General features: G+C 48.9%; 1 protein-coding gene across 1 annotated transcript; it reads right to left on the bottom strand.

The window, feature by feature from the left end:
• Positions 1-13,839: 13,839 nt before the first annotated feature.
• AIPL1 (AIP like 1 HSP90 co-chaperone) lies at positions 13,840-24,707 on the bottom strand. Its single transcript, XM_020964773.2, has 6 exons — positions 24,416-24,707; positions 23,684-23,863; positions 18,036-18,224; positions 17,044-17,220; positions 15,175-15,316; positions 13,840-14,315 (listed from the first exon to the last, which is right to left on the bottom strand). The coding sequence occupies exons 1-6, from the start codon at positions 24,509-24,511 to the stop codon at positions 14,113-14,115; spliced, it is 987 nt and encodes a 328-aa protein (XP_020820432.1). The 5' UTR covers positions 24,512-24,707; the 3' UTR covers positions 13,840-14,112.
• Positions 24,708-26,858: the final 2,151 nt, after the last annotated feature.

Genomic DNA, 26,858 nt, shown 5'->3' on the forward strand with positions numbered 1-26,858 from the left:
GAGTCCCAGAGTGGTCAGGTGACTTACCCTGGCTCAGCCAGGTGGTAATAGCAGAGGTGGGATTTGAATTCAGGCACTCTACTTAGATGTACTTCTTATGTCAATCTGACATTGTTGTGTCATTTTTCAGTTGTGTCCGACTCTTCATGACCCCACTTGAGGTTTTCTTGGCAAAGACAGTAGAGTAGTTTGCCATTTCCTCTTCCAACTCATCTTCCAGATGAGGAAACTGAGGCCCAGTGACTTGCCCAGGGTCACACTGCTAGTAAATGTCTGAGGCCAGATCTGAACTCAACGAGATGAGTCTTCCTGATTCTAAACCCAGTGCTCTACGCACTACGGTGCCACCTAGTGGTCCAGTCTTATGTCGATTAGATGATGCAAAATGCCCATGTGCGTTTGGATCCTTCATCAGACCCTAGAGTCCTGAGGCAGTGCTGACTTGGCTAACAATGAGTTCTCCCAACATTCCCTACCCCTCTAGTCAGTCAGTCAGTCAACTAACAAGCAAATATGGGGCACTTACTATGTGCCAGGGTCTATGCTAAATTCTGAGGATATAAAAAAAGTGAAAAGGTGTCATTAAAGAGGGGGCAGGGGTGATTCAATCAGACCATATGAGTGGAAGAACAGCTGGAAGGAGGAGAGACCAAGTAGGAGGCTATTGCAATTGTCCAAGGCCCAGGTGATGAACCTGAACCAGGGCTGTAGCTGTGTGGATAGAAAGAAGATGCCAGATTGCAAGAGATGTGGTGAAGGTAGACACTGAAAGATTCAGTAATGGACTGCATTAGTGGAGCAACAGAAACCGAGAAAATGACCCTGCAGCTGCTATCCTTGGTAACTGGAAAGATCCAGTAATGAAGAGGGCAGGGTTTGGGGCAAAAGATGCCAAGTTCTCTTTGGGACATGTTGAGCCTAAGATGTCTCTGGAAACTCCAGCTGGAAATGTCCAACGGGCAGTTGGTGATGTAAGACTGTAATCGCAGAAAGTCTAGAGGTAGCTGTGTACGTCTGGGAACTGTCTTCATGGAGAAGATATTTGAACCCAAGGGAGCTGATGAAATTGCTGAGGGACCTTGTGTAGAATGAAGAGAGAAGCAGGAAGGGGAACAAAAGAAGGGAGTAAAGAGACATTAAGTACCTACTACATGCCAGGCACTAAAATTTAGGGGGCATTTTTACAAATGTCACTTCATTTGATCCTCCAGGACAAAAGAGACCAGGACCAAGCTTTGGGGGCACTCACTACCAGTGAGCCCACCACAACTGAAGAACAAAGACACTGAGGGGTGAGTGGTGTACCAGATGAGAGGAGAACCAGGAGAAGGTAACACCATGAAAGGCCAGAGAAGAGAATCTGCAGGAGATGCATGTTCAACAGGGTCAGAGGCTGCGGAGAGATCCAGAATCATGAGGCTTGAGAAAGGTTTGTCAGTGAAAAGACCATTGGTAACTTTGGAGAAGGCAGTTTCTGTGGAATGACGGAGTCAGGAGTCAGATTGCAGAGGATTTAGAAGAGAGTGAGAAGGTAGTAATGAAGGCATGGTTGTCTTTCACAAGAGTTTGGCCAGAAAAGAGAAGAGAGACATGGGATAGTAGCTAGTGGGGACGGACAGATCAAGTGAAGACTCTTTTAAGGATGGAGGAGACACAGGCACATTTGTAGGTAGCTGGGAAGGAGCCGCTTGGTAGTGAGAGATTAGAAATAAGCATGAGATTAGATGATAATCTTCTGGAAGGTTTAGGAAAGCATAGGAACAAAGGAGTGAGCACATACCTTTGGAGTTTGCCTCAGTGAGGAGAAAGGACATCTTGTCATGGGAGACAGGAGACCCTGAAGAGTAGAAAATGAGGGAATCGGTCTGAGTGATGTCAGATGGGGAGGAGGGGCAAGGGGCTGCTCTTGGTGAATGGTCTCAATTTTGGGGGTGACACGAGTGGAGGTCTTATAGCTGAGAGGGAGGGGAAGCTGTGGGAAGTTGGAAAAGGGATGAGAAGATTTGGAAGTTTCTATGGAGAGTTGGGTCAGGAAGTGATGAGGAAGGAAAGGAATGTTTGCTTTGCTGTAGTGAGGGCCCAGTCAAGATACCAGATTTGGAAAGGAACGGAACCAGGTAATGAGGCTATTGTGATTTTCTCAGAAAATAAGTGAATAGGGTCCAAAGAGGCAGGACCTCTCAGCCTGGCCCCAGGCCTTCCCAGATATCTCCTCCCACTCTCTCTGCCATCACCCTTATACCAGATGGAGAGGCGTCTCTTGTCCTCACCAAAACCGATGCCTCTGTTTGTCCCTGATCCCTCCCTTCTAGGCAATATGGATTAGACATAGTCAATGGATCCAGCAGCAATCATTTCTTCTCTAGAGACCTTGGGTGAGACCCAGGACCCTCTGTCTTGGTTGAGCTAAGTTATCTTGCTCTGTATGGGAGAGCTCCTTCACTCTGTCATCTGGTGTATGTTCCTATGGATACCTCCTCTGATGTCTGTTCCACCACAATTTAGATAAATGGGTTTCTTTGCTATCCACTATGTGTGTTCAGTGTGGAAGTGATATTTGGTGGGAAAGAGTCAAGCCTTGAGTATAGAGCCTGAGTCCTCCTTCCTCTCAATAACAGTGACACAGTGATCAAAAGTTGGCTAAACCTCATCATATCCCCTAAACTAACAGTATTTAAGGGAGCAGATAGGTACATCAATGTAGAGTAGTGCTTCCTGCTTCCTCTCCTGGCAGGTAGGAAAGTCTCCCTTGGAGAAGGGTGGGGACAAAAAAGGCTGGAAATGTCTCTTTTTCCTCCCTTCAAGCTACACATCAGCTCCTGCCATGAATGGACATCTCTGTACTTGGAGTCTCTCCTTATTGGAGGCCACCCTGGCAGCTCTGGGAGTCTGCGCCCTGGCTCTGCAGCCCCTGGTCCACTGGGATCTGGACTCTCACCCCTCAGCCCTGTCTTATTTGACATAGTCAGACCTCAGGAAATGTGTCTGTGAATCTAGAATCTTCTCCTCTTAAGCTCTCAAGCTCAGATTCTCAGTTTATTGATCTCAGCTCATGAGAGACATCGGGATGGGGCAGGAATAGTCAGGAGGCCTGCTATGCAACCTGCTCTCATCTTCCCTCAATGGCAGGCCTTGAGCAAGACACCAAAATGCCTGGAACTTTATTCAGGACAACACAGCGCCTTTAGCTGCGCCTGGAGCCAGGGAGACCTGAATTCAAATATGGCCTCAGACACTCCCTGGCTGTGTGACCCTGGGCAAGGCACCTTCCCCTCTGCCTGCCTCAGATTCCTCATCTATTAAATGGGGATAATAACAGCAGTAACCTCCAAGGGTTAAATGAGATGTTGTAAAGTGGTTAGCACAGTGCCTGGCACAGCGTAAGCACCAAATGTTAGGTGGTAATAGTAGTAGTATCTGCAAAAACGGGGATAATAACCCCAACGCTGCCTATGTCAGAGCATGTTATGTGGAAAGACCTTTGGTAGTAATGGCTGCTGTTATGGGAAGCCAGTGTCTTGGTCTGGTCTCACTAGGCATGATGTGACCTCAAAAGTGAGTCTGTTACCAGGAGGCCAACCCCCTTCATGGACTGAAGCAGATGCCCTGTTTTGCTTCTATCGGATTCCAGCTTCTCTTCTGGACCCCTGAGAAAGCTCCTGCTTTCTGTCTTGGGGATTCCTTCTTGTAAGGCGATGATGGTTCACTGGCTGGGTTCTCCACTGGTCTGCTGGTAGAGAATGCCCTGGATGGGGTCTCAAGCCATAATAACAGAGTGATGATCCACCTCGCAGTTCCCAGTGAGCCAGGGTTTCTGGAATCTAGTGGGATCCATGGGATATGAGCTGATTGTTAGAGAACACAGGAGGCATTCATGTCATCTAATGTTTCCAAAGATTTGTGATTTAACTGTGTCCTCCCTTCATGCCTAACAGCCTGTCCTTGTGAGTCTCTGCGGGAAAAAAAAATCCATTTGGGTGAGAGTGGAGGTTGGGGGGAAGGGTGCTGTTTTTATTGCTGTTAATTTAAAAAACACAAAACTTAATGAGCTTTCCTTGGTTTCAATTAATAAAAGCTATAACCAAGGTTGAATGAGCTTGCATTTCCCTCTTGGCCTCCTCCTAGCTTCTGGCTCTACGGTCCCCAGCCTTGACAAAGTTTCTGGGGCATTCAGATCTTCATGGCTGGCCATAGACTACCTGATCTCAGAGGTGGAAGGGGCCTCAGGGTCCATCAAGACTGGCTCATCTCCAAGCAGATGGCCCCTCCATGATGTCTCCACCTCAAGGTCATTGACCTGTCAGCATTCCATTCTGGAGTCCTACCTGCCAATCTGGTACAACCTCTCCATGACCTCCCATAAGCTTACGGGAGGCTGAGAGCCATCCTTCTGTTCTCCATGCACTGTGACATGTCACTGAGCAATTATCCATCCATCAGTGATCCCTCCTTCGCACCGAGTGAGTGACCAGACTGTGTTCTTTTTCCCGTATATATTCCTTTGACAAGTGTGTCTGTGGCTATGTGTCTGTGTGTGCTATAGTCAGGATAAATAGGAAATAGTTCACAGAGGGAAGGCATTGCATTGAGAGGATGGAGAAATGCTTCCTGTAGAGGGTGAGATTTTAGGAAGCCTGGGAAGTCAAGCAGCTGAGATGAGAATGGAGCGCTGTGCAGGCATGTGGACCGGCCAGTGAAGATGTCTGGAGGTTGTCACTCAATCAGAGAATAAGGGGGGAGGAGTAAGGTGTGAAGACTGGAAAGGTAGGAGGGTGCTGGTCATGAAGGGTTTTGAATGCCAGAGGATTTTGTATTTTATCGTGGAGATGATGGGGGCCCCTGGAATTTATTGAGTTGGGGGTGACATGGCCAGACCTGACCTTTGGAAAATCACTTTGGAGGCTGAATGAAGGAGGGACTGGAGAGGGGAGAGGCTGGGGGCAGGCAAGCTCCCAGGCCTGAGGGGATGAGGGTCTGCACCAGGGTGGGGGGAATGTCTGAGGAAAAGAGAGATGCTTCAAAGTGAAGCCGACTGGCCTTGGGAACAAACTGGATGTGGAGGGTGGGAGACACTGAGGAGCTAAGGGTGACACCCAGACTTCAAGCCTAGGGGACCGGGAGGACAGTAACAGGGAAGGGGTAAAGAGAAGGAGTTCTGATTTGGACAGATGGAGCTCAAGATGTCTACTGGACATCCAGTCTGAGATGTCTGAAGGGCAGTTGGAGATGTGAGATTGGAGGTCATCAGAAAGTTCAAGTCAGGACAGGAAGATCTGAGAATCATCAGCACAGATATGGTTGTTAAATCCATGATGAGGTCACCAAACAAAGGTGTCTAGGGGGATAAAAGAAGAGGGCCCAGGACAGAGCCTGAGGGACACCCATGGTGTGGTCTGGGGGAGGATCCAGCAAAGGAGACAGAGAGGGAGGAGGAGAACCAAGAGAGAGAGAAAAGGCAGTCCCAAAAACCCAGAGAGAAGAGAGTGTTGATGAAGAGAGGGTGACTTACAGTGTCAAAGGCTGCAGACAGTCCAAGGAGAATGAGCACGGGAAAGAGGCCATTGGACTTGGTGACCAAGAGATCACTGACAACTTCAGAAAGGGCATTTCAGTGGAATAAGGTCAGAAGCTAGAATTTAAAGGGTTAAGAAGAGAGGGAGAACAGAGGCATCAGGAGGGACCTGGTGTAGACAACTTCTCAAGGAGTTTAGCTATAAAGGGCAGAAGAGATATAGGACGAGAGTTAGCAGGGATGAAAGATCTAAGAGAGGGTTTTATCAGGATGAAGGAGACTTGGGCATGTTTGTGGGCAGTAGGGAAGGAGCCAGCGGAGGGAGAGGTTAAAGGTAGGTGAGACAGTGGGGATGACAGAGGGGGTGATCTGTTGGAGGAGATGGGCTGGAAGGGGATCATATGTGCAGGTAGAGATTGGCCTTGGTAGGGAGTGAGGCCACTTCATCATGTGAGACAGGGGAGAAGAAGAGGGGGTGGAAAGCACCTGAGTGTAGGAGGTGAAGAAGGGATAAAGGGGAGCTCATGGTGAATGGCCTCAGTTTTTCCTGTTCAACATGAGGTGAGGGTCTCAGCTAATAAGATAAGGGAAGGGGCAGCCATTTGGAAGAGCCTGGGTGGAGAGTGGGATGGTGAGCTAATTAGGGAGGGGTGGGATTGCCTCAAAGCAGTGAAGGCCCAATTGACAGAGAGAGAAGAAAACAGGGTGGGATGGAGCCAGTAGGACAGAGTCAAAGAGACAGAGATAGACACAGATTGGACTCAGGGATCTCTAAGCACACTCTGGGCTGGGACATTCCATGCTTCTTCTAATTCTTTGCCCCCAGCCACAAACTGTCTTTCTCATAACACCTTAGAGCCAGTAGAGACAAGGCCTAAGGGCCTCATGTTACACATTGGGAAACTGCTTGAGTCCCGACTCGGACCCAGGCCCCTTGTCTCCCAGTCCAGGGTTCTTCCCATTACCCATTTTATCTCTGAAAGCTGCTCTCCTTGTGCTGTTCCTCAAGCTGTGCCCCCTTCATCTGTGCCTGCCCAAGTTTTTCCCCTCCTTAAAGGCCCTGCTCACTCCCCCATGAAACCTGGCTTTGCTTAGCTGCAGCTCATGATGCTTCCCCCTCCTTCTAAACAATAATTAACAGTGAAAGGCAGGTGGACATTTGCTAAATACTTCCTAGACATCTCTTCACTTAAGCCTCATCTTAGCCCTGGGAGGGCATTATTGTGGTATTATCTGGCTATATGCAAAATGGGTATGCCCATTTTGCAGATGAGGAAACTGAGGCTGAAAGGTTAAGTGACTTGCCCACAGTCACATGGCTAGAAACTGTTTGAGATAGGGTTGACCCCAGATTTTGTGAGCTAAGATTTGCAATAAGTTATTTTGCATTTCTGGGCCTTGGTCTACGCCTGCCTGCACAGACTTGCTCAGAGATGACAGGATTTTTGGAATTGCTCTCTCTCCCATTCAGGTGAAGTTGTCTTCTCTCCCTGCTCCCCATCTATGCCTTAGAGAGTCTGCCAGGAAAGAGACCCCAGTTATCAGCCCATTGCCCCCCCACACTTCCTGCCAGGGCCTGAGGGACACTGGAGATGTGCAATGAAAGAAAAACTAGGGGATGCATCAGAATAGGTCAGGCACCCGTTTCTCATTCTAGTACAGACATCCCAGGCAGCCGCGTGAGCCTGGGAATCACAAATGATGCAAACCGTCCTCTCTGCTTTCTGCCCTCCACCCCCAGACCTCCGAAGCTCTCGCTGAGGCCAGCTCAAGCTTCCCCGCTGTGCACCAGCGCACGGTCTGGGACGCTGCATTTCTGAGGGTGGCGATGAGGACTCTCCCTGGAGTGGCTCACGTTCAGGCAGGTGGCAGGGCGGATGCAGGCAGAGTCAGCCCGGGCCCTGCACCTTGGTCATTGTCACTGACACAGAGTAACGCAAGCCTGTCGCTGGAGCTCGGAACGCCACCGGGATGTTATGACCTGGCGGCAGAAATGAGCAGAGTGTCTCACCCCGGCTCCCGGCCCCAAGCTTTGGAGCCAAGCAGCAGCGCCTCGACGGAGGTCACTTTCACAGGAAGCTGCTGCCACTCACTGTCCGAGATCGGCGACGCCTGGGTGCAGCTCTTCTGAAATGAAGCAGGCTCAGGCTTGGAGGCGAAGCCACCTTCGGAGACATCGGATGAGTTCACTACGTGCGATGAAGATGGCTTTGTGCCTGCAAAAAAAACAAAAACAAAAACAAAAACAAAAACAAAAACAAAAACAAAACATATAGCTCCAGCCTGGGCCGTCGTTTCTCTTCGCAGGCCTGGGTCCACCGTGTTGGGCAGTTTCCTCAGCTCCCACAAAGACCTGGAACATAGGGTGCTACGGGTCCGCAGGAGGCCATGGGCAGGGGGACAGAGCAGGTGGGCTGCGCGGATGTAAATGGAGCCAAAGTTGTCAGAAGGATGAAGAGGGGCTTTGAAATGTCTGCGAACAGTAAAGGAGCGCCCCCTTAGAACGCCCTCCCTTCTCACTCTCCCTTTTTGCCTTCCCTCCTTCCTTTTCTTTCTTTCCCCTTCCCCTTCTGCCCTTCCCTTTCTCCACTCACCTTCCTTCCCCCTTCCCCCTCCCCCTGCCACTCTTCCTCCTCTCCCCTTTCCCTTCCCTTCCCCCTCTCCCTGTCATCCAGCCCCCACCCCACAAAAGTGGCTTCAGGGGGTGGGCTGCAGAAAAGGCCTCTGGAATATTTATAAGCCAGGTGAGAACACTGGGAAAGGTCACCTCATTCAGGCAGCATTTACCAGGGGCTGAGGGGAGTGGAGGAGGGGGTTGTCATTGGCACCAAGTTTCCAAGGCAACAGATGGCCTGTGGGTCAGGCTAGGTGTCAGGTTTCACTGAAAGTAGGGGGGGCCCTGAGCTGGGCAGTGAGGGCACCCTGCAGAGCTGGGCCGGCTACTGGCACTGCCCTGAGAGGTGCTGATTTCAAGAGGAAATTGTCTCTCAAAGGAAGTGAATGTGTGTCCCCTGAATAAGTAGAGAATAATTAATAATAATAATACAGAAGAGAAGGGCTGTCTTGGCTGAGGGACTGGGGGCCCTGTTCATGGTCAGAGAGTGAGAGAAAGCAAGGGAACACAATTCAACAGTCCCTGATTAAGCCCCCACTGTACAGGACTCTGAGAAAAGGAAAGGGTTTGGGACCCAAGTTCTCAGATACTTGAAGCCTCCCTTTGCCATGAAGGCCTCTGTGACAGGAGCAGAGCTGAATTGCCCGGGCCCTCCAGGAACTCACAGATACTCACACAAGAACTCACACCTCCTACATCACACATGACTTGGGGTCCAAGTGAGCCCAATCTCTCCTTATCAGATGAGAGCCACAGTCTGATAGGATGGCAATAGTTGTGGCAGGGTATTTGGGGACAGGGCAGAGTGTTGGAGTGGGGAGAGAGGGGTCCAAAGCCCAGCACTGCCATTAACTAGCCATGTGGCCATAGGTGCGTCATTCCTCTCTGGACCTCAGCCTCCTCCTCTATAAAGCAATGGGAGAGGAACAGGAGAGTGGATTAGGTGACCTACTTCCCTTCCAACATTTTACAGGTGAGGAAACTCCTAAAGGTTTGCAAGCCTCCAAGGGTCATCCATCATTCCTCCATAACCCTCCTTCTCTTGAATGGAGGCCAATGGAAGCTACATCTTCATTCAAAGAATGACTTGCTTGGGTCAGTTCTCAAAACCCCAGCTCACAAGTCCCCCCAGAAATTCTCTTCTGCCAAACCAAATCAGAGTAAGCATTAACAAAGCAAAGGGCATTTAGTGAAACCCAAACAGTAAAGTAAGTAACAAGAAAAAACCTTCCATGCACATAGGGGCATGCTTTCCCACAAAACAAGGGAACATGTATGGGAAAGGAAACACACATGTAATACACCTAATCAGGGAATATTCATAGCCTGGAGAACTCACTGGATTCCAGCTGCGACCCTCCTCTCCTCTAAAACCATCACTCAAACCTTCTCTGAATATGCTGATGCCATGTGCTGGTCTACTGATGTTACCTGCTGGGTTGCTTTTCCACTGAGTTGTGGCTGAACTGTGCTTAGCTGTCTTCTTTGCTGCACTGTCATCTGCTGGCTCCCCACTAAATAGCTGTACTACAGTCCCTTCCCAAAAGGCTCATTGGTGAGGTAACTCACAGCCCTAAGGCTATCAACTCTTTTGTGAGTCAGCCCCACAGGCCCACCCAGCCATCCAACCAAAGTATTTAGGTCAAGCCTGTCCTTCGAACTGCTTTGTCTCCACCTCGGTATCCACCCCCTTAGAGCTGTCCCTTAGGAGAAACTTTTCCTTTCTCTTCCCATCATGCCTCTGGCAGGTAGCACTGGCCATGCAGATCACACTGAAGTCTTACTTTAGCAACACTGAAAAGGCAGAGTGGAGCTGATAACCTTTGTTCTGCAACCCTGTATTTATGTTCTCACTCTGCCTATGTTTAGTATCACATGTTCAGGCTGTTTATTTGACCCTAAACCTCTCTACTACCACCACCACCCCCACACCCATTTAGTGAATACAGTCAAAGAAGGAGGGTCAGTGAAACACCACCTCTTCCAATGTCTACCAAGAGCCCAGCCTGCACATGTCACACAGGGCACAGGTCAACACAAGCTGAAGAGAAGGTTTGGATTCTTCCATACCTTACAATGAACCTACACCTACAACATCAAATGCTTAAGCTAGCATTTTCCCCTACACATTTTCTCCTTAAGGCTAAATCTTCTTCAACCAAATCCATTTACAATAGCTGAATTGCAGGCACTAATGATAAAAGGATGGGAGAGATGGGGATGGAGGGGGTCTTCCCAGGGCTACATACATGATAACACAAAGGCAGATGCCACCCCTGCCTGCTTCCCAAGGGCTCCTTTGACTCCTTACCCAGAGCACAGACTGGCCCCAACTTCAGCCACAGATGGGGTGCTGTCTGGACTGTAGACTGATGAGCTCAGCCCATCTACACTATAGAGGCATCTTTCTGCTGCCAGTGGGACTAAGGAGCTGGAGAAGCATCCTCTCCCATAAAGAACACAATTTTCTGGTCCTGCTGAAGACAGATGAGAGAGGAGCACACAGGCAGACAGCCCTGGCGAGCACCGGGATGGGGGTGCCAACAATTGTTCTTGATAATTAACAAAGACAACTGTCTTCTCTTGTTCTGATTGCCTCCAGATGGCCTGAAAAGAGGGCTGCATAATTAATCCTCAAATGGAAGGCTCCTTGCAAATCCTTGGAGGTTATTTTAAGGACCTTGTTGAAGGGAGTCATCTCCATAATAAGAATTACCTGTCACTTCTCAGTGTCAGGAACTGATGATTATGGAGACAGCCAAAAGTACCATTTCTAGCAGTGAAAGATAAAGTCCAGAATGCCTCATTACCTTCCAGGTGCCCACATCAAAAGAGGAAGCCCAGGATTCAAGGATGATGAAGTGCCCTCCTCATTTTCCAGCAGGGGAAACTGAGGCACAAGAACCATAAAGGACATGCCAGAGAACACAAGATGAATTAGTGTCAGACCCAAGACTAGACTCCTTGTCTCTCAATGTCTTCCTGGTCCAGTTCCTTATGTTCTGATTCAAAGTGGCCCAGAATTTGACAAAAGGTTAGTCAGGCCATCTAGTGATCCAGATTAAGTTCCTGCTAGTGCTGGGATGAGAACTATTCAAAGGGACTCTTACCCCCTGCCCTGGGGGGTTGTAGGAGAGGAGGAAGAGAGCAAGAAGAAAGAGGAAGAGGAGGAGAAGGGTGCTGGGGTTCTCTGGGGGCATGTTGAGTTTGAGGTGCCAATGAGGAATCCCAGAGGACATGTCCTGTAAGCAGCTGAAGATGCAAAGCTCAAGTTCAGAAGAATTTTTAGAGCTGGAATGTAGGAGTGGTTTAAACCATGGGGCACTATTCCAGGTTCTGGGCTTAAACAGACCGAGCCCAATCTTGGATAAAGGCCTTGGCCCATCCTATCTCTTTGGCTCATTCCTCCCCTCCTTTCCCTTCCCACAACACTCACACTGTCCCAGTAGCTCATGGGGAGTGGGGCAAAGGCCAGGTTTTGCTCCCAATCTCCCCTTTATTGTGGTTTTATCCCATTGCTGCTCCTTCAGTCTCATGGTACAATCCTCTTCTCCCCAGGAGGGTGGCTCTGCCAAGGAATTCCTCATTTGCTTTCTGGGAGGCTGGAATCTTTAATCTCCTCTCAGGTGATGTGGATGAAACATGCAACCAAGGGAGTGGTTAATGTATATTTATGAGCCTGTCCATCCCTAGTGGCCGCTCCTCCTTCCATGGCTGTCTGGTCCACCTTCCAAAAAGGGCTGACTGCATCTGACCCCCTTGTACAGATGCAGAACAAGGGGATGGCCCTGACCCCAAATAGTCTGAGCCAATCAACTCATCTTCAACCAAGGAAACCAAAGGCCCAAACAAGAGCTGACTACCCTGAATGCTCATCCACTTGATCAGAGAATTCCCTCTGAGATTTGAGAGTTGGAATCCTAGAGGTGAGAGGAAGCCAGAGGTGAGACTACCCAGAGAGACAGTGTGGGCAGAGAAGAGAAGAGAACCTGGCTCAGACAGGACTGAGCAGGAGTACTGAAAGGCTGAATAGGTTTCCAAGGGGCAGGTCATCTACTCCTGATCACAAATGGAAAGCTGAGGGAGGCTTCAGGGAGATGAGTGCCCAGCCACCAAGCAGATGGAGAAAGTGGGGCCATCAGCAGAGGCCAGAATGACAGTGTCACCAGAGGACACCAGTGACTCTGAAGCATCAGAGGGCTATGCCACATTGGCCATATGAATAAGAGGTACACATTTCCTGGTCATGGGTGTGCCCTTTGTGTGTCCAGCTGCCATGTATGCCCTCTGCTCAGGTGTGCTGTTTACTTGTGTGTCCTCTCCCACAGGTGGTGTGGCTGAGAATAGGAGTCTCTTTGGTGTCACTAATTTTTCAATATAATTTAATTAAGTATCCTTTACTTTGGACTAATGTGCTCTTTCTCATTGATTCAGTCAAAGTGAGCACAATGTTGGCTGAGCCACATGCATTAGGTACCTGAGCTAGGGGCCGGGTTCTAGGTGGTCCAGTGTTGCAGACTACCCCCGCCCCCAGTGGCCACATCTCCTAAGGACCCAAAAAGAAAATCCTCCTTCAGAATGGCTGGGCTGTCCAGTGGTGAAGGGGGTGTGGTCATATCCACAGGAGTGATGGATGCCAAAGGACACGGATCCCCACCCACAGATCTCCATCCACAGATCCCCATCCACAGATCCCCATCCACATCTCATTGTGCATTAAAGACCACAGAGCCTGGGAGCCTTTAAGGTCTGCCAAGTGCTTTACGTAGGTTCCCTTATTCAGTCCTCACAGCCACCCTGGGAGGGAGGTGCTCTTGGTATCTGCACTTCATTGTTGTTGTTCAGTCATGTCTGACTCTTTCATGACCCATTTGGGGTGTTCTGGGCAGAGATTCTTCAGTGGTTTTCCATTTCCTTCTTCAGCTCATTTTACAGATGAGGAAACTGAGGCAAACACAGTTAAATGACTTGCCCAGGGTCACAGAGGTAGGAAGTCATCTGAGGCCAGATTTGAACTCAGGTCTTCCTGACTCCAGACCCAGCATTCTAGCCACAGCACCACCTAGCTGCCCATTATTCTCCTTTTACAGATGAGGAAACTGAGGCTGGGAGCAGTCAAGTGACTTGCCAGGATAGCTATCTCCTAGGTGTCTGAGGCAAAATTCAAACCTAGGTCTACCTGATTCTGATTTTATCCTCAGTGCCCCCTAGCAGCCACTTCTAGCTGGCTGGCCCTCCCTCACTAGAATGCGAGCTCCCTGAGAGGAGAAGCCATCTGACTTCTCCATCCAAAGCAAATATTTCATTTATACTGTTCCAGCCTTTCATTCCCATGGTAGCCTTTGCTCCTGCCCTGCCCTGGGCCTCCTCTGATTGGCTTTTGTCTGAACTTCCTCTATGCACAACCAGGCCAGGAATTCCCAGAGGACTTAGTGGCTTTTCATGATCTCACCACTGCCCAAATGCACCCAGAATAGGATAAGGCACTCAGTCTCTTTCAATGAATTGTGGAATGGTGCCATGTGCCTGAAACCCGGAGAATCCATGGGCAGTGGGGGTGGGGGCAGGAAGAGCCCTCCTACAGCGGGTTGCTGAGGGGTGTCAGAGAGATCTGAGTTTTGGACCCTGGTGTCATAGAACAGAGGGACCTGAGAATGGTTTCATTTTTATTTCTAAATGCACAGCAGAACATTGAGAGCTAGATATACCGGCAACGTGACTGAAAGCTGTCCAGCCCAGAGAGTGCCCAGAGAAGTCCTGCCCTGCTACTGGAGTACCTTCTCCGGTGAAGGAGGGTCAGAGCAGGGCTGCTCCACCATGGGACCCTCTGGGAAAGAATTCAGTGCTTTCAAACACTACACACAACAAGCAAACTATAGGTCAGTAGGCCCATCACCCAGTCCCTCCTGCCTTGGTGTTGTGAGCACAGCCTCAGCAGGGTATGGAGACCAGCAGGCAGCTCCCTGCCCTGGGCCCTTCTCCAGGCTTAGCCCAGCATGTTCCGGCATCGGCGCCTCTCCTCCTCCCGCTGCTCCTCCATCCGGATCTCTAGAACCCTCAGCTCCTTCCTCACTGCCTTCTGCATGGCAGGGTCCAGCTCCAGCACCTTCTGCAGGTCCGCTTTGGCCTCTGCTTCATTCCACACCTCTGCATGAGCCCTGGCCCTCACATAGTAGGCCTTTGCAATACCTGCAGGAGACAAGGATTGGAGGAGGGTCTACCTAAACGCCGCACACTATTGTCCTTATAGTAGCACTTCTGATCCCAAACAGTGGCCTTGGGACAGAGGACAAGGAGAAGGCAGCTAGAGTCATGGCTAAACAAGCTGCTCACTCACACTTGGCTATGAGGTCCTCTCTGTCAGTTCACTCATGGAATCACATTTCAGGTTCAGATTTCACTCAGAACACAGAATCTAAGAGAGTAAAGGAACCTCAGAGTCCTCCTAGACCTAACCTAGGCCTGACCATCCCCAACAAGGGTTCCTGCAGCCCCTGCTTGAAGACCTCCATGGAGAGGGAGGCCACCACCCACTGAAGTAGCTCCTTCCATGCTGGGACAGCTCTCATGCTTGCAAAGATTTTCCTGCCTTATAGCCTCAATCTGCCTTTTGGCTCTTCTGCCCTCTAGAGCCAAGAAGAACAAAGCTGGGTTCCATCTCACCATCCCAACCTTCACCTACTTTCAGATAGCCAGTGAAGGCAGGAGGGAGGCCTCCAGCATGTGTGGGATTGGAGGGAGGACTCCCTGATGGAGGAATTGTGGGGAAACCTGGGCAAATTCATGGAGGAGGAGGAGGAGGAATAACAGGAAGAGGAGGAAGAAGAGGAGGAGGAAGAAGAGGAGGAGAATGAGGAGGAGGAGGAGGAAGAGAAGGAAGAGGAAAAAGAGGAAGAGGAAAAGGAAGGGGAGGAGGAAGAGGAAGAAGAGGAGGAGGAAGAGGAGGAGGAGGAAGAGGAGGAGGAGGAAGGGGAGGAACAGGAGGAGGCACCAGGGGACTTCCCCCACACCCCTTCCCCCCGCCCTCCTCCCTGATGCCAGCTTGGACCTGGGTGGTGCTGGATGATGTCGTTGGTGTGCTGCAGCACTTCGTAGCACTCCTCCTGCTTCAGGAGGCACTGGCAGTAATTGAGAACCAGGGTGTTGATCATTTTTTCCAACTTCAGCCACTGAACCTCCCAAGCCTTCTCCTAGAATGGGGGGGGGGGCAGAGACAGACATGCAAAGATGGGGGAGGGGAGAGGGAAAAAGAGAAAGAAAGAGGGAGGAGGGGGAAGAGAAAATAGAGAAAGACAGGAAAGGGGAGAGACAGAGACAGAGATAAGGAGACAGAGAGAGAGAGACACAGAGAGACACAGGCAGAGACAGAGATGGGGTGAGGAGAGAGGAGTGGGGGAAAGAGGAGAGGGGGAGAAAGACAGGAGAGAATGACAGAGAAAAGGAAGAGAAAGAGAGATGAAGACAGAGCCAGAAAGATGGGGTGGGGAAGGAAAGAGAGGGGGAGAGACAGGGAAAAGGTCCACAGGCTTGGTGCAGCCCCTTCTCTGCAGTGGGCACCCCCAGCCCAGGACTGGGCTATAGCAGAGGTCTAGGGAGGACCTGGGAGACCAAACAGCCAGAGCTCTGCAGAGTGGGCCTGGAAGGCTGCTCCCCCCACCCGGGTCATCCTGGGGCCCCCTCGGCTGTCCTCAGGTTGATTTTCTGTTTTGGAGATTTCTCTGGCGAATGGGAGAGAGTTTCTCCCAGAGCCATCAAGGCATGTACTAGCTTCCCCCCAACACACATGCACACATGCGCATACATGTGCACACAAGCACATACATGCACACATGTGTGCACTTGTATGCACAAGTGCAAGCACACACATACACACATGCACACACACTGCTCCAAAGACCACACAGACTCAGAAAACATATACCAAGGAGAACTGAGGCCTGGGTTCATTCCAAATTCATTCCCAATGACTGAACGCCAGTTCAGTGACCAGCTGACTGAGCCCCACAATGCTGGCTGCTTCCATCATACCTCTTGTCTGTGTCCCCTGTGTGTCTGCTCCTGCAGTGACCCTTGTCACTGGAATTTGAGCCTGTGTGCATGAATGTGTGTGCATGTGTGCGGGCACATGAGCATGTCAACTACACTGGCCTCTTGTTAAAAGGCCCATTGACAGGCTTTCCCACTCAAAGTCCCTCTGGATCCCCTTCTCTTACACTCAGAGATTCTGAGCAGCTGCTCTGGGGCCGCTAGGGGGCACCACTGTTAGCAGAGCGCTAGGCCTGGAATCAGGAAGATCTGAGTTCGAATATGACCTCAGACACTTAACTGCTGTGTGACCCTGGACAGGTCTCAGGTCACCTCGGTCTATCTCAGTTTCTTCATCTGTACAATGGGAACAGTAAAACAGCACCTAATTCCCTGGATTTTTGTGAGGATCAAACGAGATCATATTTGTAAAGTGTTAGGCATGGTGCCATACACACAGTAAATGTTTAATAAATGTTTGCTCCCTTCCTGCCTCCCCCATGAATCAGAAGAAAAGCTATGGGGTGATTGCTGCACGGATGAACCACATGGAGACATCTCTACAAGCTGGGTCCTGATGAACAGGAAGGCTTTCATCTCCCGTGGAGGATTTCTGAGGCCACCATCCAGGCTTGGGGTAGGCTGGGGGGCTCACATGCAGCCAGAGGGCTCTGAGGCCATGTAGACGAGGGTCAGCCTCAAAATCTCGACCAGGAGTCCAGTGTTATAGGTGTGGCCTGGCCCGATGGCAGGCTGAATGTGCCACTTTTCCTGGGGTATTTCATGTCTGGCTAGACAGCTTCAGATGGCTTGGTCCCCCCAGGCTCATTCCCCAGTGACCTTTGCAGCCTAGGAGCTGAGGACAGAGACCAGACTGCCTGCCCACCCTCACCTTGGTCTGCAGGTTCTTCAGGCAGATGATGGCTTCCTGATACTTGGCGGCAGCTTCCTCGTAACGCCCCAGCTTGAACAGACGGTTGCCATCGCCATGGAGGATAGGAACGACGCGCATCTTCTCATCATTAGTGAGGCTCCAGGTTTCTCTCTTATAATCACTTGGGGCTTCCACCTGCCCAGGATGAGCCAGACATTGGGGATCAGCCCCTGGAGAGCCTCCCCTACCCTGGCTGTCTCTACAGGCTCTCAAGCCCAGGCTTCCAAATACTTGGGAATGGGCAGCAGCACGGCAAGGCCTCCTTCTCCTCTGTCCCTGAGGCCAAGTTCAAGGAAGAGCTCTGAGTCTGGTTGATTTAAGTAGGGAGCTCAGTGGTTACAGAGAAGTGCTCATGGGGTCAGTGAGGACCATGGCTTCAGACCTGCTTGAAGGGATCTACACTGAGCCCATTTTCTAGCCTTGGGAAGATCCCCAGTCTCTGCCTCAGCCTGACCCCTTAACCCCACCCAGGAAGCTCAAATCAGGGGCTAGATGAGAGAGGCCAGATGCATCTAGATAGACTCTCTCAGTTCTGTAGCAGACCCAAGGCAAGATGCCAAATGTTGGGCAAGGGGCACAGAAATGAGATGCTTATTGAAAAGGTTGTAGAACCAACAGAGGAAGCCAAACCCGATGAATTAAAAATGTGAGACCCAATCAGATGTTTCAATGGGCAACAAGCCATAAACTCTAAGGAGAAATTCAAATGATGAGGAAATGTGGAAGGAATTAGAGCCTTTCCTCAGACTCTCCTCCTCCCATCCTGAGAAGGAGCTTCTCAAGGTACTTGCCTCCCCATGCTTGCAGCCACCAGGCAGGTCTTTCCAGCACAGCCTATCCCCCTCAGCTTCCCTGACTGCTCCTCCAGGGTGGTAGTGTGGGTGGGGCCCTCCTGTACCACCTGCTTCCTAGGAACCAAGACTTACACATCTCCCTGCCTCTGTCCTCACCTTGAGGAGTTCTGTGATGAAGATCAGGGGCTGGGGCTCCTTCTGCAGCTCATCCAAGTCCTCATAGCCCAGTGTGTGGTAGGCAAACATGTTGGCCAGACCACATGTGTGAACATGCCACTCTGTAGGGTCCTTGCCTTCTGCGATCTGCCTCAGACTCCTTGAGAGGATTGGGTAGACACCAGTGTGCTGGGAGCAAGAAGAGAAGAGAGAGAGAGAGAGAGAGAGAGAGAGAGAGAGAGAGAGAGAGACAGAGACAGAGACAGAGAGAGACTGTGGATGGGATGGGTGCCTAAGGCATCTTCCCTAGCAAGAGGAGAGCATCTCCAAGGCCAGCCCAAGCCCCTACCCACTCCTCCACACTCTTCTTGGCCCAGCTCATAGCCTTCCCTTCTTTCTAGGGCCAGAGATAGCATCCATAGTAGATCATAGCAGCATAGATTTGTACTGGGAGGACACTTAGAGGTCAGCTAGTCCAACTCTTTCATTTTACAAATAAGGAAACTGAGGCTCAGAGATGTGAAGCTACTTGCCCAAGGCCATCCAGGCAATACTTGAATCCAGGTCCTCTGAGTGCAAGTCCAGAGCTCTTACATTCTTCCCACAGCAAAGTAGGCATCAACAAAAATAGAGCAGTTGGCTTTGCAAACCTGTTGGAGATCTCCAGGGGAATAGTGGATAAAAGGTGGTGGCCAGGAGGGGCATTGCTAACTGCACCAGAGCTTCACCTAGGCTGCTTTGGCAGGAATCACCCAAATTACTTGGGAATTAATGTTAAAGATAGAAAATCCAGTTTGGGGGAAGATGACATGTCCAACCTCCAGAAGCCAAAGAGCTCAGTAGTATAGCATAACCCTAAACCTTCTCCACCTCCTGAAATAAGGACATGTTATTCAATGACAGCCAAAACTCTTGGGAAATTAGAAAACTAGTTGGTCAGAAATTAAGTTTAGACCAATATTCCCCACAAGATACCACCATAAGCTCCAAATGGTTACATGACCTAGATACAAAAAGATTGTACAATGAACAAATTGGAGGGATAGGGAAGGAGACCTTTCATGACTATGGAGAGAAGTTTTCTTAGCTAACCAAAGGATAAAGTAGCATAGGAGAAAAAATGGGCAGCTTTTATTACAAAAGAATTTTTTTTAAGTTTTTACCCAAACAAAATTAATCACTACAATTAAAAGAGAATTAGTTAACTGGGGAAAAAATCTTTGTAGCAACTTTATGTGATAAAGGTATGCTATCTGAGATACATAGGGAACTCATTCAAATGTATAAGGACAAAAGTCTTTCCCCAATAGATAGTCAAAGGATACTGACAGCATTTCTCAAAAGAAGAAATGCAAGCTATCTACAATCATTTTTAAATGTTCCAAATCACTAATTGTTAGAGGAATGCACATTAAACTAACTCTGAGATACCACTTTATACTCATCAGGTTGGCAAAGATGACAAAAAAGGAAAATGGAAGTGCTGGAGAGACTGTAAATGAATGGGCATACTAGTGCACTGCATTGATCCAGTCATTTCAGAAAGCACTTTGGAATTATGCCCCCAAAGTCACTAAACTATCTATTATCCTTTGACCAAGCAATACCACTAGCAGGCCTGTAACATCAAAGAGATCTCAGAAAGATGGAAAGCACATATACGCACAAAAATATCCAGAACAGCACTATTTTGTAGCAAAGAACTGGAAACATAGGGGATGTCTATAAATTGAGAACTGGCTGGAAAAGTTATGGTATAATAACATAATGGAATGCCATTGAATCATAAGGAATTTTTAAAAGAGAGTGGATGAAAAGAGAATGAAATTATAAAGAGAAACCTAGGAGAATTATGAAAATAGGATGAAATTATGAGTAAAGAGAAACCTGGGAAGTCTTGTACAAACTGATTCAGAGTGAAGGGAGCAGAAGCATGACAATTTAAACACTGACTTTTATTGTTGTTGTTGTTCAGTTGTATCTGACTCTTCATGACCTTAATTGGGGTATTTTTGGCAAATATGCTGGAGTGGTTTGCCATTTCCTTCTCCAGCTTGTTTTATAGATAAGAAAACTGAAGCAAATGTGGTTAAGTGACTTGCCCAGAGTCAAAGAGCTGGTAAGCATCTGAGACCATATTTGAACTCAGGTCTTCCTGACTCCAAGTCCAGCACTCTATCTGCAGCACCACCTAGGTGCCCTAGACACTGACCACAATATTGTAAAGAAAGCCAACTATGAAAGACTTCAGAGTTCCTTTAATGTCACGATAGATAATAAAGTTTGTCTCCCACCTCTGGGCAGAGAAAAAGATGATGGCATAGGGGTACCGAAGCAGACTGGTGTTTTCAGACATGGTCAGTGTGGGTTTTGTTTTGCTTAATCCTAGCTATGTGTTACAAGGAAGGGCTTTTTCTGGATGAGCAAAGGGGTAAAGATAGTAATGACAAAAAAAAAAGAAGAAGAAGAAGAAGAAGAAGAAGAAGAAGAAGAAGAAGAAGAAGAAGAAGAAGAAGAAGAAAAGAGCAGCAATGAAAGATTTGACAAATATTCCAAAGAGAGCAGAAGGAAGTTCAGGGGACACAGGCAGGCACAATCAGTGATACTGGGTTAAACAGGAAAATCAGGCTGCAATCAGTGGAGCTTCACAGTTTTGTAGACAAAGCTCTTTTTCAGTTCGTTGCATGTCAACATGTTCATGTTTGTGGCCATGTGGTAAGTTCATGACTCCCCCCCCCAAAAAAAAATTCATTTTAAAAACAAAATGTTAGAAAGACCATTGGAATCAACCCAGCTTAGTCTCCAAGAAGAAATGAGAAAGTGTACCTCCAAAGGCAGCTAGGTGGTGCAGTAGATGGAGCACTGGCCCCAGAGACAGGAGGACCTGAGTACAAATCTGGCCTTAGATACATACTAATTGTGTGACCCTGGGCAAGTCACTTAACCCCAATTGCCTGAAATTTTTTTAAAAAGTGCCCCTCCTTTGTAAAGGTGGGGGACTATGGATGTGGAACATGATATATATTGTCACAGTTGGTTAATCTGATTTTGTGAATGTGGAGGGGAAAATATATATTTGGAAATGAAGGTAATATAAAAAGCAAATGATCGGTAAAAAAAATTTTAAATATATGTTAAAAAGAGAAAAAAGAAACTCTATTGGAGGTGTTGAGGTACAGTAAATAAATCTCTGGAGTCAGGAATGAGCTGTGAGGCCCAAATGGTCTAAGGTCTGGAGAGGCCTGGGAATGAAAACTGGCTTGGGCAGTATCAAGGAAAGTGGTCACTGGCTGACTAAGGATGCTGGGGATGCATTTCAGAATTTGTCACTTTGCCATCAGTCATCCATCAGATGGCTGGGCCGGAGGAAGCAGGGGGAGGGTTCTGGGACCTGCCAAGACCCTCCAGCAGTCATTAGCTGCAACATTAGTAGCTCTCAGATGAGATGTGAACACAGCCCTCCCACTTCTCTGTGAGATGAAAGGAACATATGGAGGCCAGAGGCTGCTCAGTGAGGATTAAGGCTGGGCCAGGTTGAGCGCCTGGAGCTGATACTTGTAGATCCGCTGACAATAATGATGACCAGTTCTGGCCCATTACACAGTTGGAATGGATGAAACAACATCTGGAGCTGCCCCCTTGCTGCTTCTGTCCAGCCAAAAGAGCCTGTGTGTGATCCACAGGAGAGAAGGAAGTGAACTAGGCAAGAAGCATGTGCAGAGAGACTAAGATTCCCTGAGCCCTTCTGCCCACCCTGATTCCTGCCAGGAGTCTGACCCTCCCCCGCAGCCCCTCTGCCAACCTTGAGCCCTGCCTCCCAGCTGAATCCCTCTGAACACCCTCACCAGAGCTCTGCTCCACTCCCACACCCAGTCTTGCCAGGGATCTGACCCCCTTGTTCTTTGGGCTAACTTGATTTTATGTCACCATGAAGCCAAAGACTGACTCTAAGCAACTGCCGAGCTGTTGCCTCTGAAAGAGGCAGGCTTCAGGGCCTTATCCTCTCCCAACCCTGCCCCTTCCCCTCCAAGGGGCTGCTGTCAGTGAAGTGTGGCCCTTTTTCTAGCTCCCATTTCTAGGTTGCTTTGGGGTTTGCCAGGCACTTTCTTTATATCAACTCTGTGAATCAATCAGCATCTCTGAGATTTGGTGGCTAGGGGTAGGGGTGGGGAAAGAAACTCACAGATAAACAGAAAAACCAAACCAAGTAAATACACAGTTGTGATCCCATTAAGAAACTGAGGCCCCAAGGGATGCGTTGCTCCATGTAAGGCCACAGAGATAGTCTGTAGTGGGGCCACTGTCCCTCCCATTCTCACCAGGCCTGGGCAAAAAATAGGTCAGCCTATGGGCCAAGTCTTAGGAGAGGCTGACCCCCCCCAGTGATCCGATTAAGATTAGGTTAGGCTGCTAAAGAAGCAGATACAGAAATAGCTGCAAGAATCAAGAGATGGCCAAAAGGGAGGGGGGCTGAAAACAAAGCAAGCCATCCATCCTGAAATGTATTCTGTAGCCAGAACCTCAGTGTCCAGGTTGGCCTCAGAGAGAGGAGGCAAGCTTTCTATGGCAGCGTCTTCCCAGAAGTACCTTGCACAAGCACCCTTCATTTTAAGCAAACTCATAGCCATGCTTCTAGACTTAGAGGACTGACCTCCTGCATTCAAAGCCCTTCCTAACCTAGCCATCCCCCCCTTTCCAACACCCCCTCCCTCCATGCACTCTTCAATCAGCCTCCTGCCTGGTCCTCAAGTAAGAGCCTCCATCTCTCAGATCTGGGCATTTCTTCTGGCTATCCCTCATTCCTGGATTGCTCTATCTCTACCTTCTGGCTTCCCCAGCTTCCTTCAAGTCCCAAGTAAAATATCATCTTCCACAGGAAGCCTCTCTTAATTCCAGTGCTTTGCCTCTGTTTACGATTTCCATTTATCTTGTCTATAGCTTGTTTGTACAGATTTGTTTCCCCCATTAGACTGTAAGCCACTTAAGGGAAGTGACTTTCTTTGTATCCCCTGTGCTTAGCACAGTGTCTGGCTAGTAGTAGGTGCTTAATATATATTTATTGACTGACTGATTGACAATTCCTCCAAGTCTTAAACTTAAGGAATCTGCAGGTGAGACAACATCCTTGTCAGGAATCTTCCTGAGTCCACACAGGACATTTTTTCTCCTTGGGCTTCAGTTTCCTCCCCGGGGAATTAGGCATTGAAGGAGATGAAGAAACTCAGTCTAATCCTTCCTTCTATAAATTCCAGGAATCTCTGCTTTAGTTGGCAGCAACTAGTGGTGAAGTGGAGTAGCGCGACCTGGCTTTATTAGACATTGGGAGGTGAGGGATCCAGGAGATGCCTCCCCACATGTGAGAGGGACTGAAGGCCCAGGAGATAATTAATGACTAAGAAAAGCTCGAGGGAGGGATGTCAGTACCAGGCTGAGCACCCTGGAAATGAATGGCTGTTTAAAGAAGGTTTTCAACTATGGGAGATCATGGGGAGATTCCCTGCAGAAAGTGTTGTTGCTTTTATAATAGATGCAAATGAGGAAGTGAGCTTAAAGTTACTTTTCTGTGATGTCTCTGGTCCACAAGGCAGAAACTTGTGGAGACTGGTAGGAAGCACTGAGATGTAAATGGAGTGGTGCAGGGCACTTACGATTGTGTCGCACCAGAATTCAGCCACTTCTCCGATCCTCATTGAGGTCAGCAGGATTTCCCAGACTTCCAGTTTGAACATATTTCCAATGATGATGTGCATGGGCTGGCCGACCTGCTTGCTGTCATCTATGACTGTCCGTTCCTCATCACATTTCATAGTTCGGAAATGAAATGTCACCTTTTTCACAAAAACAACAGAACCTGTACAAACCATGTTTTCCTCTCTGACCTCTTTCTCTCACTCATTAGGTTTTTTGGATTCATTCATCCTCTATTCAAGCCAGATTCTGCAGTCTTGGTAACCAACTGAAGGAAAGCATATCTGTGAGCCTTGTCAGGAGGGGGAAGGGGGGGAGACAGGAGTTTCCTTCCTTGGGAAAAGGCCTCCAAAACTGTCACTGAGGCAGGCCTGTGGCTGGGGCATAAGCTGAACCCTTCCCAGCTGGGTAGACCAGCCCCAGAAGAGCAGGATAGAGGGTCAAAAATTCATCTAGCTCCCTCTATCACTTTAGAGCCCTGGTTGAATTGGTGCCTCCCATTCCCACATGAATTCATCAGTCATGTGGGTGCCCTTTAGACACAGCCATGTCAGTTCCAGGAATGGTCAGACTTTGCCACTTTAATTAGCAGTTCATGGTTTTTTGTTCCCTGATCAACGTCCTAGACAGGAGTTTTCTGCCCCTTCCCCATCCCCACTGTCCCTTGTCCCAAGCCCAGGCCTCTGACTTACTCTGGATCCATTGATGAAGTGAGGGAGCTCCCCAGTCCCTCCATGAAGAATGGTCTTCTTAATGCCTTCCACATTCAGTAGCATGGTTTTCTCCATGCTTGGTGGGACCGTGTCAGTTGGTAAGGTTGGATAACAGTGAAAGGGGCCCTGTCTGCTCTCTGTCAGCCAGCTGGATGGCCGTGCTAATCCAGCTCTGATTACAGGAAGCTTAGCATGAACGCATGAAGAGGGAAGGTCAGGATTTGTCCTCTACAGCCCCCATGGGGCTCAGCACTCCAAGAATTGCACCTTTCTAGAGGAAGAGATTAAATCCTAACTAAGGTCATGCACTCAGAGGCACCCACTGAGCAGGTCCCCTGCATTACTGAGCCCAGAGATGGGAAGGGAGAGGAGGTAGAGCAAGACCTCCAGACGGACAGTGGATGGTATTGGAAGCATGATCTGATTGAGCTAGACAGAGTGAGCCAGCCAAGCTGACACTCATTCACTCACCAGTCATGAGAGAGTGACCTCAGGTTTTGGAAATTCCTCTACCCCTGTGCATTACTGTCCCTTGAGGCTTCGAGCCTTCTCTGTAATGGCAGTTTGACTTAACACAAAATAAATGGCCCCATGCTACCCTGGGGAGTGGATCTGGGAGAGAACATGCGCATTTAGAACCCTAGTACTTCAAATATGTCACTCTTCTGTGTCCCACCCTGGACAGCCACCTAGCTGATACCCTAGTCAAAGCTCAGGTGGGAGGGGTGGAAAAGAAACAAGAAGGCATGGTTCCTGACACTTGGTGATCATCTCTAGCTCATCCTGTGAGAGCTGATTGTACATAATTGTTTGCACGTTGTCTCTGCCTTTAGACTTGGAGCTCCCTCAGGGCAAGGACTGTCTTTTGCCTTTCTTTGTAGCCTTGGTGCCTAACACAGCGTCTGGCACCTAGTTAAGCCATTAATAAATGCTTAATGACTGACTGCCCTCAGGGAAATCTCAGTCTGACTGGGCAGGTCGGAAGAACCCACAAAAAAAAAACATACAAATACAAGACTCGAGAAATGATGGAGTAAATCCAGGATCGCAGAGCTAGAAGGGGCCTTAGGGACTCTCTGGGCCAGGAGGTCAAGGCTGAGAAGGGATGGAGTTTGCCTAAGGTCACCCAACAAGGCAAGGATAATAATCATAGCCATTTAAGGTTTTTGATGCTCTTGACATTTGAGCATCTCAGCAACCCCAGCAGGTAGATGTGATTATTGTCCCCATTTGACAGATAAGGTGACAGAACTGACAGAGGTGAGTGACTTTCCTTGAGTCAGTCTTACTAAAGAGACAGTTGATAACTGGGTAAGAAGCAGCATTTGAGTCCATATCTTCCTGGCTCCATGTCCAATGTTCTGTCCACTGTGCTGTCCTTTAGCCTATGAAGTAATTTCAGAGAAGGGCTCTCAGGATACATCCAGGGGCATCAGAGAAGGTCTCAGGGAGGAGGTGGCCTTGAGCTAACCCTTAAAGAACATAAGAATTCTCTAAGAGTCAGAGGTGTGGAAGGATGGGCAGCATTCCAGGCATGGAGACCTGTACAAAGGAGTACAGGTCAGACAACTGGAAGCAAAGTCAGTTTGTCTGGAATATAAAAATGTGAGAAAGAAAATAAGGTTCAATAACCCTGGAACAAACCTCTAGACCAGGGGGTCCTAAGGAAGCATCACTTTGTATGTCCTGGACCCCTCTGGAGGCAGCCAGTTCAGGCCTATGGACCCCTGCTCAGAATCATCTTTGTAATACATAAAATACACAAGATTACAAAGGAAACCAATCATATTGAAATATAAGTGGCAAATTCGGGAATCTGTGGCCCAACAGCCTCAGCTCAAACACCTCCGAAGACCTGGCACCATCTGAGGTGGCCCATCCCACCTGATGGACAGCTATCATATCCTTCCTGAGGCTTCTTTTCCCTGAGCTAATCATCCTTGGGGCACTCAAGGCCCTTCAATCTCCTTGTTGCCTTCCCCAAGCACCAAGTACTCTCTAGCTTATCAGGAAGCAGCTAGAGGGCACTACAGTGGATAAAGTGTTGGACCTCGGGATTAGAAAGAGTCCAGCTGGAAACCTATCTCAGATGCTACCTTGTGTGACCCTGGGCAATCACTTAAGCTCTTATCTTCAGTTTCCTCATATGTAAAATGGGGATAATAGCAGCATCTGCCTCCCAGAGTTGCTGTAAGGATAAGTGAGAGGACATATGTAAAGTGCTTTGCAAACCTTATAGCCCTTGTGAATGTTCACTGTTATCAGATGTCCTTCCATAACTGTGACACCGCAGCTGACCTGAACACCACTCCACAGGGTCTGATGAATGCAGAGGACCGTCCTGTACCGTCTGCCTAGCTGTGGAGCTACCACCCACCTCCCTAAGCTTCTCCACAGCCCCGACATTCAGCCCAGGTGCTGG

The sequence above is a fragment of the Phascolarctos cinereus genome, unplaced genomic scaffold (genome assembly GCF_003287225.1).
Source record: "Phascolarctos cinereus isolate Bilbo 61053 unplaced genomic scaffold, phaCin_HiC Scaffold_7;HRSCAF=346, whole genome shotgun sequence".
Lineage (NCBI taxonomy): Eukaryota > Metazoa > Chordata > Mammalia > Diprotodontia > Phascolarctidae > Phascolarctos > Phascolarctos cinereus.